The following is a 17013-nucleotide window of genomic DNA, read 5'->3' as shown; positions in this document are numbered from 1 at the left end:
ATGTGGATTTTGAAAAAATATCCAAGTCTTTAACCTAGATTTTAAAGGAATTTTTTTCCAAAGACTATCAGAAGGAATATACAAGCCACAAACGTGGATTAAAAAAAAAAACAAGGACTATTCAAGCCTTAAACCTAGGTTTTTCATGAATATTTTTCCAAAGACTATCAGAGCTACAAACATGAATTTTGATAGAAATTTATTCGAGAAATGTTGGAGCAATGAACGTTGATTTGCAAGGAATATTTTTCCAAGGACTATCAGAGCTACAAACGTGGATTTTGATGTTCGAGGACTATCAGAGCAATAAACATGGATTTTTATAAAATAATTTTTTCGAAAGACCTTCAGAAATATAAACTTGGAATTATTTGATTATTTTAAGGGACAAAAAACTTGTGTTGATTTGGTCAATATTTTTTAGCCTTTCTTTTTTTCACTGCCACTTTATTATTTTCCAATTCCCCCTCCTCTATATATATTGTCCATCCATCATCTCAACATCATTATTAACCACTCAATAATCATGTCGGCCAATTATGTGTCACGTACCTGTTTTTGTAATACATCAATATCCCTTTTCGTGATGTGCATGTTTTTTAGTCATCATTATTTTCAGATCAAAGGTCATTTGACTGTATTAGCATTTCCCCTCATAAATTCTTCTTCAAATTTCGCACTCTAAGCGATGATAACAAAAGAATAATGTTGGAAAAATCACAACGTAATTGATAGCTGTAGTGTTTGTTTTTGTTCTTCTGATAAAAAAGCATTTTCGTTGTGAAAACAATATGGCCCACCTGGTATATAAATATACACTCAAGACCTATAGGGTTGTGATTTTCAGTGACATTTATCAATAGCCCGGTATTCATCATAGTGGCACGTGGTAGCCAGCCACTGTAAGGGGGAGATAAATCTTTATGATGGTATAATGTGAATGTTAATTGCCAAGGGGGAGTAAAGTTAATTACCTTCATTGATTATTTATTTATGCGAACTTTTGTGTTATGTTTGTTTGCAAATGAATGGAATCAATGCGAAATAATGGGTTGGGGGGAAATGTAAAATGTGAGAAACAGTGATTTATTTGAAAGTGTGAATTTATTATGCAATACGTGTAAGAAACAAAAATGAAAACAAATAAAAATTATTTAAATAAGAGTTTTTTACAGATATTGGGGATTTTTAAGAATATTTCTAAGGACTATGGAACATAAAAAAACGTAATTTAAATTAAAATTAAGGAACATCTGGATTTTTTAAGGATTTTGATCATCTGCATTTTTTAAGGATCTTGAAATTTTTTTATATCAAGGACAGAGTGCTAATATCAAGGATTTTTAAGGGTCAGTGGTTAAGACTGTCTTGGATAAAATTTTAGAATTTTCAAGAATTTATTTTGCAGAAAACAGAAAGCTAGGTGCTGGTTTTGAAAATTAATATTTTTAAAATATTTACCATGCTATAATAGACTGATAGCTTTGGTTTAAAGTTTTCTGTTGATAGAGGGCCCAGTACACGTGGACCTTTTGGACTATCAGAATCACAACCGAGGACTTTTTAAGAATATACTTTACATACATATGGTCGCTACCGACTAATGGCCATTCAATTTTTTTAAAAAAGTACTTTTTTTTTTCAAAGATATTATTACAAGTGGATCTGTACACAACATTTTTTTAGGATTAACAAAGCTATAATTGTGGATTTTTATATCCTACAATACAAAGTGTTGGGGGCATTATAAGTTTAATTGGACCAAAAATTATGTAACACCTAGAAATATTGGTGTATCATATAAGAAAGTATATATGGATATTCCTATCTCGCCGAACTGAGCCCATTTTGCTATGTATGTCCGTCCGTCCGTGTGTACATATTAATTTGTAATTACTCTACAGGTCGTAATTATGACACGATTTTGCATTGAGATGGGGCTATGGCCAGAATAGAAGCCTGTTGCTTTGGAATAATATCGCATAATATTTTAGGTTGAAATTGCAATCGACGCAGAAGTTAGAATGGGGCTAGAGCTAAGGGGTGGGCAGAAGCCTTCCAACTTGGATGGTCTTAAATAGAAATCAAATTTTCCATTAAACCGAGAATATTTTTAGTCCTGACAAAATCACAAAGAGTCAAAAAGGTCACGTTGAACGATAGTCCTTCAAAAATATTTTTTTAAAAAATCCTCGTTGACCGATAGTCCTTGAAAAGTATTTTTTAAAAAATCCACATTGAACGATAGTCCTTGAAAAATATTTTTTAAGAAATCCACGTTCGCCGATAGTCCTTGAAAAATATTTTTTAAAAAATCCACGTTGACTGATAGTCCTTGGGAAATATTTTTTAAAAAAATCCACGTTCGCCGCTAGTCCTTGAAAAATGTTTGTTAAAAAATCCACGTTTGCCGCTAGTCCTTGAAAAATATTTTTTAAAAAATCCACGTTTGCCGCTAGTCCTTGAAAAATATTTTTCAGAAAATCCACGTAGACCGATAGTCCTTGAAAAATATTTTTTAAAAAATCCACGTTGACTGATAGTCTTTGAAAAATAATTTTTAAAAATCCACGTTGACTGATCGTCCTTGAAAAATATTTTTAAAAAATCCACGTTGACTGATAGTCTTTGGAAAATCCCCGACTTTTATTCAAATCCACAATTCTTGACGAAATATGAAACAAAATCAATATTGAATAATAGTGTTTGAAAAAACATCTTTAAAAAAATTCACATTGGTTGCAGTAATAGTCCTTCAAACGTTTTTTTGATTTTACGTAGATTTATAGATTTTGAAAAAATATTTGTAAAAAATCGGCATAGCTAGTCTAAGAAATATTTAATTTTCTAAAAATTTAAAATTTCAAATGGTTGTAAATCAAATTTTATAAACCTCCCAAGCTTTGTATAATTTCCACATCATTTGTCTTATTCTGACACCAAAGAAAAAAAACGAATTCCATTCAACCCTACCACTTAGTGTCAATATGTTAATTTTATTATTTATTTTATTTTATTTATTTTATGTGAACGAACACACATCGATACATCTTAACTTTCTTGTTTCTAACCGAAAACCTAGAGGATAAAATAACAAAACACACTTGTAGATTGGAGGTTAGGCCGGCGACAATCTAAACAAATGGCGCCAGTCTGCCATCGACATCGAAGCAAAAAAAAAAAATACCAGTGATTTAAATTTCTTGCTTCGATGGGGGGGTGGATAACGTCTTAACATCGGTTCGCTTAAAACTTGACAATAATTTATAAACAAATAAAAGGTTGATTTTCTATGGAAGTCATTAGAAATTCCAAGGACATTTTGTGAGAGAAACAGAGAATTATGCAAAGGATCAAAAGAAGATGTTTCTTAAGAAAATTGTAGAAAAAAAGGATATGATTGGAATGTGAAATTTTATAAATTGTAATTCCGGTGATTAAGGTGAAATTGGAAAATTGGACAGTTTTTCAAAATTCAAAATTGATTTAACATATGGCTGTGAGGGCTCAATAACAATTGGAGAGGTATTCTAAAAAGAGAGACATTGGATCTGAGATTTGTTTTCTCAAACTTTGTAACAGTAACCATATTTTTTCCAACAGACTGATCTTAATCTCTGATATTACGATCATTCTGTTGGCAAAAATATGGTTATAGTTACAGAGTTTGAGAAAAGACAATCTCAGATAATTCCCAGAGTAATAACAGAGTGAGATAAAAAAAGTCAAACGAAATAATTTTAAATTTTTTTTTAATCTATTGAGTGAAAGCAAAAAATGCCGGAAATAGTATCAAATTTTAGAATAAGTTAAGATTTGTTCGAATTGGTCACCTTTAGCACGAATTATGGCTTTCAAACGGCCAATGAAACCGTCACACGCTTCCCGAATGTTGCTCTACGATATTTTGGCCCATTTCGTTTGCTTGAGGTGATCGACACTTTGGTATTTTTTAGTGCCAAACTTGCCTTCCAAAATACTCCAGACACAATAGTCTAACGGATTGGTATCCGGAGATTTTGGTGGCCATTGTGCGCTGGAAATGAAGCGAGGAACCTCATTTCGTAATCATTCTTGGGTGGCGCGTGCTGAGTGCCAGTCCTGTTACAATGTCAAAGGTCTTCGCCCAAAATGTTTGCGTGCCCAAGGATTTAATACACCCTCCAGAATATTTTCGCGATAATATTCGGCGTATTATTCTGATGTCACGCTCGATTAATATGAGCGGCACGAATTATTGGCCTTCAAGCGGCCAATGAAATCGTCACACGCTTCCCGAATGTTGCTCTGCGGTATTTTGGCCCATTTTCGGCGAAGCGTTTGCTTGAGGTGATCGACTCTTTGGTATTTTTTAGTGGCAACCTTGCTTTCCCAAATACTTCAGACACAATAGTCCAACGAATTGGTATCCTGTTGGAGTCCTGTTGGAATGTCCAATGTCTGCGGCCAAAATGTTTGCGTGCCCAAGGCTTTAATACACCCTCCAGAATATTTTCGCTATAATATTCGGCATTTATTCGATTAATATGAGCAGAGAGCGTACATCGGCTGTTATGGCGTCCCACACCATCACCACGGCCGGCGCTTGAGTTCTGGTGGCCAACCGAAGGTGCACTTTTTCAGCTGACCTCTTTGGCAAGTAAACACGATCATTTTGTTTGTTTACAAACTACTGGACCACGAATGTTTTCTTAGCGGAGGAAACCAAATTCGACAGTTCACCACTTTCGCCCAAGCGAAGCAACTCTTTAGCTCTTTTGAGTCTATTTTCTTTCTGTTGCGGTGCGTGTTCTTGCACTTTTTGGAATTTTAATGGCTTTATCCCGAGCTCAATTTTCAATATTTGCCGAATGGATTATTGCGATATGCTCAGCTCATTAGCCATTTTTTTAACACTGCATGGCGGGATTCGATGAAGTCGCTTCTTTACCTTTCGAACCATTTCTGCCGATGTTGCTATTTTCTTCCGTTCACTTCCTTGACGTCGGGCTACGCTACCAGTACCACGGATCGCGGTAACGAGCGATGGTACGAGACACCAACGATTTATTCACATTTAAATGCTGGAGTGCTCTAACGATAGCCACTTGTGGTTTCCAGCCAAATATAAGGAAATCACACTATCACGCTTGAATTCCATCGAATAACTTTTTTTCTGAAAAATTCTCACCAAAATGCTTTTGTACGCTTGTAAAAAATATAATGTGCTGTCACTGGAATAATTTTAACAGCTGTCGGACGAGTGGCTACAGGTTGGTTACAGTTTTTTTTAAATCTCACCCTGTAGTCTCATTTAACATCTTCTTGGCCAATGTCTGGATAAAATGAACAATTTATGATTTCTTTCAAATTTAAATTCTCAGACTAAACTATTATGAAATTCAACCATAATTTGTAACAAGAAGCTCTTACGACAAAGTCTATAGCCAATTTTTGTAAGGATACAATTCATGCCATAAAGGCTACCTTGACCCCCCAAAAAAATAATAAAACCGAAGAATTTTTGATTTCCTTTTAATCGCATCATAATTCTGTCAATGGCAGTAATTTCGTTTCGATTCACAATTGAAATTGACTTTCCAAAACGAAAACTGTTTCCCATCATTGCCATTGAAAACAAAGGAAAACAAAAAAAGAGAACGAGAATCAAATCGGAAAAATCGTTACAATTAAAACCAGCAACGAGATTGAAAATAGTCCTGCAAGGATTTGAGCAATATACATCTGGATGATGGATTCAAAATTAAATTGTGATATTAACAGAATTGCTACACTTGAATAGAAACAGTTGATGGCAGATGAATGAAAGTACAAACGGATGGTTGGATGGATGGATGGCTGGTTGAGTTATCTATGCTTCAATGCCTTTTTTGTGGCCTTATTCGTTTTTTTTTCTGTGGTATTGATGCTGTCGTTGTAATCACTCACCAGGCCTTCAATATGCCACAGTTATTTGATGAAATTCCCTTTTTGCACAATTGAGTTGTGTGCCAAACATCATGGTCCGGATTAAAGTGGTTTGCTTTCAACAGGCATGTAAACACACAAAAACTCAAATATCCTTAACAAAGGATATTAAAACATTTTTTGTTGAATAAGATAGAAAGGATTAATCAGGATTTTGCTATATTAGAGAAAAAAAATGTTTGAAAGTCGATTTTAGAAGTGTCGCATAGTTTGCTAAGCCACTTTTTAATTAGTTGTATAAATTTCTAAAAGGATATGGGGCAACAAGGAATTGATTTTAAGGTTGCTGTATTTTAGAAATTCTAAATATGCATTTGAAATTTCTGCTGAACAATTCTCAAGGAGAGCACTTAAGAGTCCTTCAAAAAACATTTAAAAAAGATCCACGTTTATTGCTTTCAGAATCCTTGAGAAGATATACAGGCAGAGAGGAAAAAACAGCAACCAAATTCAGAATGCTGTCATTTTTAAGCCACTCGTCCGACAGCTGTTAACATTTTTCCAGTGAGAGCTCATTATATTGTTTACAAGCGTACAAAAGCATTTTGGTGAGAATTTTCAAGAAAAGAAGCTATTCGTGATGGAATTCAAGAGTGATAGTGTGATTTCTTTATATTTGGCTGGAAAACCACAAGTGGCTATCGTTAGAGCACTCCAGCATTTAAATGTGAATAAATTTTTTGTGTCTCGTACCATCGCTCGTTACAAGTTGCGTGTTACTGGTAGCGTCAAGGAAGTGGACGGAAGAAAACAGCAGCATCAACAGAAATGCTTCGAAAAGTATAGAAGCGACTTGATCTAAACCCATATTTCAGTTTCCGAAAAGTGGCTCGTTAACTGAACGTATCGGAAAATTCCATTGGGCAAATATTCAAAAATGAGCTCAGGGTAAAGCCATTGAAATTCCAAAAAGTGCAAGAACTTACACCGCAACAGAAAGAAAATAAACTGAAAAGAGCTAAAGAGTTGCTTCGCTAGGGGGAAAGTGGTGAACTGCCGAATTTGGTTGTCTCCGATGGGAAAACATTCGTTATACAACAGGTTGTGAACAAAACAAAGAAATGATCGTGTTTACTTGCCGAAGAGGTCAGGTGAAAATGTGCACCTTCGGTTTTCCACCAGAACACAAGCGCCGGCCATGGTGATGGTGTGGGCCGCCATAACAGCCGATGGTCGCTCTCCGCTCGTATAAATCCACCGTGGAATCAGAATAAATGCCGAATAATATCGCAAAAATATTCTGGAGGGTGTATTAAAGCCATGTATTAAAGTCCTTGAAAACATATTTTTAAAAATCCACGTTTATTGCCTTCATAGTCCTTGAAAACATATTTAAAAAAAAAAATCCATGTTTATTGCCTTCAGAGTCCTTGAAAAATTATTTAAAAAAAAATCCACGTTTATTTCCTTTGGAGTCCTTGAAAAATTATTTTTAAAAAAAATCCCCGATTATTGCCTTCAGAGTCCTTGAAAAAGTATTTTTTAAAAAAATCCGCGTTTATTGCCTTCAGAGTCCTTGAAAAAGTATTTTTTAAAAAAATCCACGTTTATTGCTTTCAGAGTCCTTGAAAAATATTTTTTAAAAAAAATCCGCGTTTATTGCCTTCAGAGTCCTTGAAAAATATTTAAAAAAAATCCGCGTTTATTGCCTTCAGTGTCCTTGAAAAAGTATTTAAAAAAAAAACACGCTTAATGCCTTCAGAGTCTTTGAAAAATTATTTAAAAAAAAATCCACATTTATTGCCTTTAGACCCCTTGACAAAAAATATTTAAAAAAATCCGCGTTTATTGCCTTAAGAGTCCTTAAAAAAGTATTTTAAAAAATCCACGTTGATGGCCTTCAGAGTTCTTGAGAAGACACATTTAAACAATTCAAGTTGATTGCCTTCAGACTTCTTGAAAAATATTTTTCAAAATTTCAAGCTAAGAGCAATCAGGGCTCTTGAAAAAAATTTTTTTTTAAATCGATGCTGATGGCCTTCAGTGTCCTTAAAAATTATTTTTAAAAATCTACGTTGATGGCCTTCAGAGTCCTTAAAAAATCCTCGTTGATTAATAAGTCTTTAAAAATGTTTTTAAAATATTGATTAAAAGTCCATCAAAAAATATTTTCTAAAAATCCTCTATTATTGATAGTCATTGAAAAAATATTTTTAAAAAATCCACGTTAATTGATAGTCCTTGAAAATATTTTTAAAAAATCCACGTTGATTGATAGTCCTTAAAAATATTTTTAAAAAATCCACGGAGATAGTTTGTCCTTAAAAATATTTTTAAAAAGTCCATGGAGATAGATTGTCCTTAAAAAATATTTTTAAAAACTCCATGTTTATTGATAGTACTTAAAAAATATTTTTTTAAAAAAATCCACGTTTGCCTATAGTCCTTAAAAAATATTTTTTTAAAAAAATCCACGTTTGCCTATAGTCCTTAAAAAAATATTTTAAAAAAATCCACGTTCATTGATAGTCCTTAAAAATATTTAAAAAAATCCACGTTCATTGATAGTCCTTGAAAAAATATTTTAAGAAAATCCACGTTTATTGATAGTCCTTGAAAAAATATTTTTAAAAAATCCACGTTGAGTGATAGTCCTTAAAAAGTATTGTTAAAAAATTCACGTTGATTGATAGTTCCTAAAAAATATTTTTAAAAAATTCATGTTGATTTATAGTCGTATAAAAAATATTTTTAAAAAATCCACTTCGATTGATGTCATTAAAAAAATATATTTTTTTAAAAATCCGCGATGATTGATAGTCATTAAAAAATATTTTTAAAAAGTTAACGTTGATTGATAGTCCTTGAAAAAATATTTTTAAAAAATTTATAGGCCTTGATTGATAGGCCTTGAAAATCCACGTTAATTGATAGTTCTTGGAAAAAATTTTAGAAATCCACGTTTAATTAATGGTCCTTAAAAAAAATTATAAAATCCACGCCGATTGATAGGCCTTAAAAAATATATTTTAAAAATCCACGTCGATAGTCCTTAAAAATATATCCCTTAAATCCACTTTGGATCCACATATTTTTATCTGGTATATTTTAATCAAAGACACAAACATTTCTCAGCTCAGGCACAAAATCTAGTAAATTTTGGTAGTTGGTACAGTATAGTAGTCGAGTTCCTTACCATGAAATCTGTTATAATCCACAATTCATTTTCTCCTCTTCTTTTCCTAGGTTTCCATCTACGCACACAATTCAATTTAGCGCAGTAAAAGAAGAACAAGCAAAATTTCCCCAACGCCATGGATATTGTTATACGCGAAGAGGACATCTCCTTGGCTCAGGTGGGCGTTTATGCATCGTTGTCCTTTCTGGTGGTTTCGGTCATCGGCTTTGGCCTCTATGCCACCTGTTCGCGGCGATATCGTTTAAATTGGTATGAAAAAACTCTCCTGGAATCAGCCGATGCCAAGGAGAGTGATGAGCAATGTCGTGACTCCTTGGTGGCGGCAGCTTCTGGATATAATGTCGACAATATTAGTGAGTGTTCTCGATCACTTGCCGGTGGCATTGGTGGTGGTGGCGGCGGAGGAAAAGGCAACATAACACCCTCGTCCATAAATACCGATGATACATCATTTTGGATACCCCCACCTTCGAAGACAATACAACAACAGGTTTCAACATCGGCCGATGAATCACCACCCTCAACACCCACCTCACCAACGGGTAGCATGAAATCGAATACGTTTTCCATAACTTCGTGTACATCTATACCCATAGCACGCAATGACAAGCATGTAGTACTGGCCATGGGTCCCAGTAGACCAAAAGTTTCGTCCATGAATGCCAAATTGGATCACACCAAAATTGATATGTCGTTGTATAGAACGGTTAGTGGTATTTTGGAGGATTTTCAGATTTTTTTAATTAAATTTTATTTTTTTCTTTAAGAAATCCCTGCAAAAAGATGGGTCGAAATCTGCCAACGATGAACAGAAGGGCAGTATTCATGTCAGCATTATTTATGACCCACATGCAGGCATTTTGTCGGTCCGTCTTATAGAGGTAAGTGAGAAAAAAAAAATAACTTTTTTTTTTAAATGTATTAATTACAAAAATAAATTTTCAGGCCCAAGATCTACAATCACGTCATCACAGTGGCACAGCTGATCCATATGCCAAAATCCGCTTGTTGCCGGAGAAAAAGAATTTCTGGCAGACCAGGATACACAAGAAGACTCTATGCCCAGGTAAGAGCAAACAAGTGAGAAGATATCAGTCGGTTTTGCTGGCAGATGTATACCCTCAGCCAAGGTTCGATTATTTAAATATATTTTGGCTTCTTTTTTGATTATTCACATTGTCGATCCTCTATGGAGTAGGTTACAAAGGAATGGGTCAATATTGACCATTTCGTGTTGGACCCGAATTCATATGATATAAATATTATAACGTGCCCGGTTTGGACCATATCGATTACTTCCTTCTCTTTATATGAAATATATGAAAAATTTTAGAGAATATTGAAATGTACTTGAGGAGATATAGTCGACCGAAATATTCCAATATATAAAAATTTTGGTACAAGAAAATCGAACATTATATGGAGGGCTCACTGCTATACCGAACCAAGTCATGAAAAATAAAAAATGCCGAAACTAGTGCCAATGTCCCCGCATGTGGCAAATCTATTTACTCTGCAAAGCACAATGTCAAAAAGTGTTTCGTTCCAAAGATAACGGTAAAAAACCTAAGTCAACGACTGTCCTTTTCGTTTTTATTCAAAGCAAAAATGAACCAAGTCAATGTGTTTCACTTTGAATCAGTACTATTAGTGAGCAAGTGCATATTGCCGTTCATTTTTCAGCAATATTAAAAAAACCAGTAAAGAAAGTCTTAAAGTCGGGCGGAGCCGACTTTGTGATACCCTACACCACTTTGCTAATTTAGTAGAGCTCGGCATAACAATTAAAACTTATTATGGGAGAATTCAATCATACACGCTATCATTATAATTAAAATTTAAGGTTCAAAGGACTAAATATTCCGAAGCATTTGCATGTTTTAAATTCGGACTTGTATTGCCCATTTGCACAATTAATTTGAAATCGGATAAAAGTATATATGGGAGCTATATCCATATATAATAATATATTTCTGAGCTGTATTTGATATATTTCCCCAAATATTGTTGTTACAGAGTGCACATTACGGCTGCGGAGGACAAAAATAACAAACCGGATTAAAAATATATATGGGAGCTATAGCAATATCTGAACCGATCTTCACCACATTTGACACACCAGCTTTTAGACTTAATTCGGTCGAAAGTGCCAAATTTCATCTAATTTGGGCAAATATTTGACGTTTGGTGCAAAATAAAAGATAAATCGGACGAAGTTATATATGGGACCTATATCCAAATCTGAACCGATGTCGATAAAATTTAGCAAATGTATTTCTGAGCTGTATTTGATATATTTCCCCAAACATTGTTGTTACAGAATGCATATTACGTCTGCGGAGAACAAAAATAACAAATCGGACGAACAATATATATGGGAGCTATAGCTATATCTGAACCGATTTCGATCAAATTTGGCATACTTATTTTCAGGTCCAATCTAATCGTACGTGCAAAATTCCATACTATTCGGGCTGATATTACACGTTTGGTGCACAATAAAAAGCAAATCGGACGAAGAAATATATGGCAGCAATATCTGAATGTTGACCGATTTCAATAGGATTCGTCCTTGGGCCAAACAAATGATTTGTGCAAAATTTCATCTGGATAGGGCAATAAATGCGAACTGTACTTTGTTTACAAAAATACATGGACAGACGGACGGACGGACATGCATAAATCGACTCAGAATGTGATTCTATGCAGATCATCAAAAGGAACTATGGGTCTATCTCGTTTCCTTTTACCTGTTAGAAGCAAATGCACAAAGACATAATACCCTTGTGGTGTAGGGTATAAAAACTAGTTAAAAGGTATGTATACCCTCAGCCATAGTACGTGGAGGGTATAGTATGGAGGGCATATTGAGTTTGTCATTCCGTTTGTAACACCATGAAATATATATTTTAGACTCTACAAAGTATATATATTCTTGATCAGCATAAAATTCAATGTCGGTTTTGCGATGTCCATCAATCGGTGGAAATCACTTTAGCTTCCGAGCCAATTGAGGTAGGTTGATAAAATTTTACTCAGATGTGTGTTTGGTCTACAGGGCGTTTGGTATTGAAAATGATCGGTATTTTGGTGACTTTCGTATTTCGTATTCAGAAATTTGATGTTTTTGCGATATTATTTACCGGATGTTTCCAGTTTCCCATTTAAATGTTGTAATGGACTATGACAAAACTTGCCTGTGCAGGTCCACGTTTTCGTATAGACCCCATATTACGGTAACTCCCCATATTCGCTATTTTTATAATTTTTAAAAGTACAATCGTTTTGAAAAGGTGAATAATTCCGGCAAAGTGGAAGCACAATGTGCGTAAGCTTCGCTGCAACAGTGGAAAAGCATACACAAATTATGATTGTGGATGCAAAATAAAATGTAACAGCCAGGTGAATGAATCTGACAGAGAAGTCATTTTGGAAACTTGCAGATTATGCAAAACAAAATGTATTTTTATTATAAAGTATTCAGCACGAAATTCTATTTACATTTTAAGTCTCCGAATAAGGATACCTGTCGAATTTGTGATGGACTTGACATGAGAATAAAATTCGATGGAGAAGAAAATACAAATTTAATTTGGCAACAGGAACTTCATTTAAAAGCAGCACAGCTAGCTCGAGACTCACTGAATACAGAAGTACCATCTGATGAACACTATATCTGTACTTTCGACCTTAAAAAAGCATTGCCTTTTCCAAAGCTATCAACATCAGTTGCTTATTACAAGCGGAACATCAACTATATTTAGTCATATAGCGAACACTTTATTATATATTGTTGACTTGGTTCGCTTTAGCTATGAAACATTCAAATTTTATTCAGAATAATAATGAACCAAAGTAGATTTTTTTGTTTTTAAATATTTTTTAAGTAATATATTTATATATTTTTGTTTTTAAATTTATATCATTAGTTAATTTTGAATATAGACTTTTACATTTTCTTTTAGTAGACTGAAATATTCCTTCTAGAAATTAATGGCAGTGCATTTACTTTACCTCTAAATATCTTCGAATTATGTTTTTATGACATAGTTCGGTATAGCTGTGAACCCTTCATATATTCCTCTCAGGTTTCTGCCTGTGAGAAATATTTATGTATAGCAAATTGTAAAGAATCGCTGTCTTGTTCCGCAAAGTTATGACAGATAAAAGACTTGAAAATTGTGACCCTTTGTGGGTGAGGTACCAGAAGGGGTTCACAGCTATATATCGTCTTCACAACAGATCTTGTGTTAGCAAAAATGTTTGTATGCCTGAAGTTTGAAGAGCGTTGAATTCTTATTAGGCTAACTTTGAACCTTGAATCCTACGGGGAGAGGTATCAGAAGAAATATTCCGATCTCTACCATCTTCAAAACAAATCTTGTGTTGATGGAAATATTGAGATGTACCAAGTCTGAATGGAATCGGATGTTAATTTCGCGTTCTATGACCTTCATAGATATTCCAAATTTTGACCCTTTGTGGGGGAAAGAGAGAGGACGGAGAGGACCGATACATCCCATCTTCACAACAGATCTTGTGTTAATAGAAAAAAATGTAATGTGTAAAATATAAAGAGAACCTGATGCATACTTCGGATTTTTTAAAAGTTTATGTTATTCAAAACTTTAACCCTTTGTGGGGGAGGTACCAGAAGGAAGGCTCCGATCTCTACCGGCTTTGTTACAGATCTTGTGTTGATAGAAATATTCAGATGTGCCACGTCTAAATGGAATCGGATGTTTATTTCGCGTTTTATGAGCTCATGGTTGTTCAAAAATTCGACTTTTTGTGGGGGAGGTACCAGAAGGACTGGGCCAATATATGCCATCTTAACACCAGACCTTGGATTAACACAATTATTGGGATGTGTGAAATTTGAAAACAATCGGACTCTTACATCAGATTTTATAAGAGTTGTAATAATTCAAAATTTTGAACCTTTGTGGGGGAGGTCCTTGATGGAGTGGACCGATATTGTTCATTTTCACACCAGACCTAGCACTGACGCAAATATTAGGATTTGCAAAGTTGTAGTAAAATCGAATTATCGTTTCTCTTTCTGTGCAGAGCATATATTTTTTGAAAATTACTACATTTTATGGGGAGGCCCATCTCCGAACTCGTTTGACAAAAATAATCTAAGTTTGAAAAAAATATTCCGATGTGCCAAGTTTGGACCAAATCGGATGCTCCCTTCGAGAGTTATCGTACGCACCAGCCAGCCAGACATCGCTAGATCGACTCCAAATGTTCTGATCTAAATCCGTTATTTCGATGAGGCAGATTTTGGCCGTATCAAATAGTCTGTAGCCAGATGGCTATGGGCATAAAAAGGATCTTCTCTTATCTTAATAAAGCGGTTGCGTTTCAAATAAAAAATATATTTTTCTAACATTAATCTACTTCCAGTTTTCGATGAGGATTTCGTATTCGAAGAGAGTCCTCAACTGATTGCCAAACGTACCATTGAAATACTTATCTACGATTTTGATGCCTACTCCCGGCACGTTTGCATTGGTGGAGCCCAAATACCATTGGCAAATTTGGATTTGACCAAGAAGGAGAAATTCTGGACACCATTGGGAGCTTGTGCCGAGCAGGTGAGGAAATTCTCTGCTTATGTTAGATCTTTAAATAAAAATAAGAATAAATTATATGTTTCTTTTTCAGGACATGAAAGTGGATTTGGGTGATGTAATGATTAGCTTGGCCTATTTACCCTCGGCTGAACGTCTGACAGTGGTGATAATAAAAGCACGAAATTTACGCATTGTTGATGATTCGCGTAACTCATCGGATCCATATATTAAAGTTGTTCTCATGATTCCGGGTAAAAAGAATAAGAAACGTAAAACTGGCGTTCTACGAAATACAACAAATCCCGTCTATAATGAGGCACTGACCTTTGATGTGGGCAAGGAGGCTTTGAAAAATGCCACAATTGAGCTGACTGTGGTCCACGATGGTTTGTTGGGTAAGAGCTTAATTTGAAAAGGACCAAGAAAAAATATTTGAATATTTTTTAAATTTATTTTAGGTTCCAATGAAATTTTGGGTCGTGCCATATTGGGCAGTGGCCCCGATGTACGTCCAGATGAAAAACTCTTCTTTGATGAAATGTTCCGTTCGAAAAATGCCACAGCCCAATGGGTGCCACTGCAGGATGTTAGCTCAACACGTTCCAATTAAATGTTAAAACCAATTGGAGAGTTGTAGCCACTAGCCGAAGCGATGACAAGAACCCCAACGATGAGGTGAGGTGTCTTTGATAGAGTCAAGCAAACCCCCCCAACCACATACAGTTTGATGGCCACTGGCTGTTAAATGTTGTTGAAAATGTTACAGCAACTGTTAACTATTAACATTGCACTGTTAACATTATTTGAATTTTAAAGAATGATTTTGGAAAACGAAAAACCAACAAAACAAGTTCAAAAGAAAAACAAGCGAGGTATTTGCAGGGATATTTTAGTGAAAAATAAAAACTATTTGAATGAAATTAGAGAAAAAAAATGATAACATTTTGAATTTAACGAAAAAAAAACTATTTCTATATATTGGTGGTCATTGACCCCCCATCTAAATATATTTAAAACCAAAAAAGAGAAACAATTAATAAATGTGCTTTAAATTTATATAAATGGAAATAAGCTACAAAATTATTGTTTGAATTTTCCAAAGAAAAATACAACCCGAAAATAAACAACAAATAAATATTATTGATGTTTCATATTTATACATTACATATGTGTAAACTGGTAGAAATCGAATAACCCCGAATTCAGAATCTATTTTATGGTTTATCTAAATGTCCATATGTACCTCACGTTTACATGCCTAGAAGTAAAACGTCAACATTGTGTGTAGAATCAAAAAAAAAGCACTTCCTGGACACAATGGAACAAGGAAGGTGAGAAAAAATCAAATGAAACAATTTCAGTATTTCGTCGATGTCATAACATTTATATTTGTTTTTTTTTATGGAATATTTAACTATTAGGAACAATTATTATATATTTTCGAAACGGAAAAAAAAATAAAAATAATAATAAAACAAATATTTGCCAGTCCTTAAGTATTTACATTTCATACATTACGGAAACGCAGACACATTTATCCTAAAAAACACATTTACCATATATATTAAACAAAAACTAATAATAAAAAACAACAATAATATTATTATATATTCTTAAATGTAAACATTTGTTTAAATAAAAATTATATTAAAAAATATATATTTTATGGAGTTTTGTAATGGGATGGCGGCTTTAGCAATATAGGAAATAAAAAAATTAAATATATTTAGGTATTAAAATCATTGGTGACTATACAGGGTGAAGTGCTCACAAAGAACTCCTTGTGTAGAATTTCAGACACTTTCCTTCCCAAAATGTAGCTAAAATCATCAAAATACCGAATATCGGGGGGTACCGTTATATGGGAGCTATACGATATTGTGGACCGATATAGCCCATCTTCGAACTTGACCTGCCTGCAGATAAAAGAGAGATCTGTGCAAAATTTCAGCTTCCTATTTTAATTCGTTTTGACTGTAGCGTGATTACAACAGACGGACTGACGGAGGGACAGAGCCAAATCGTCATAGAATTTTACGCTGATCAAGAATATATATACTTTGTTGGGTCTAATATTATTATTTCGATGAGTTACAAGCGAATGACGAACTTAATATACCTCCATACTATGTACGGTGGAGGGTATAAGAACTGCAACCAACTTCAGACTGCTGTCATTTCTAAGCCACTCATCCGACAGCTGTTAAAATTATTCCAATGGAAAACCACAAGGGGCTATCGTTAGAGCACTCCAGCATTTAAATGTGAATAAATCTGTTGTGTCTCGTACCATCGCTCGTTATCGTGATACTGGTAGCATAGCCC

General features: G+C 34.3%; 1 protein-coding gene across 1 annotated transcript in view; it reads left to right on the top strand.

Annotated features, from left to right (window-relative positions):
* The window catches only part of LOC101899424 (synaptotagmin-5), a 37538-nt gene extending 21726 nt beyond the window's left edge, over positions 1–15812 (top strand). Inside the window, exons 2-7 of the mRNA XM_059123948.1 lie at positions 9154–9812; positions 9874–9987; positions 10052–10172; positions 14519–14709; positions 14780–15083; positions 15147–15812. Coding sequence (XP_058979931.1) covers positions 9222–9812; positions 9874–9987; positions 10052–10172; positions 14519–14709; positions 14780–15083; positions 15147–15298 — 1473 coding nt within the window. The 5' untranslated portion in view covers positions 9154–9221 and the 3' untranslated portion in view covers positions 15299–15812. The remainder of the gene's footprint in view (positions 1–9153; positions 9813–9873; positions 9988–10051; positions 10173–14518; positions 14710–14779; positions 15084–15146) is intronic.
* Positions 15813–17013: the final 1201 nt, after the last annotated feature.

The sequence above is a fragment of the Musca domestica genome, unplaced genomic scaffold (assembly GCF_030504385.1).
Source record: "Musca domestica strain aabys unplaced genomic scaffold, Musca_domestica.polishedcontigs.V.1.1 26, whole genome shotgun sequence".
NCBI lineage: Eukaryota > Metazoa > Arthropoda > Insecta > Diptera > Muscidae > Musca > Musca domestica.
The sequence above is the reverse complement of the archived record's forward strand: the minus strand, read 5'-3'. Positions and strand labels throughout refer to the sequence as shown.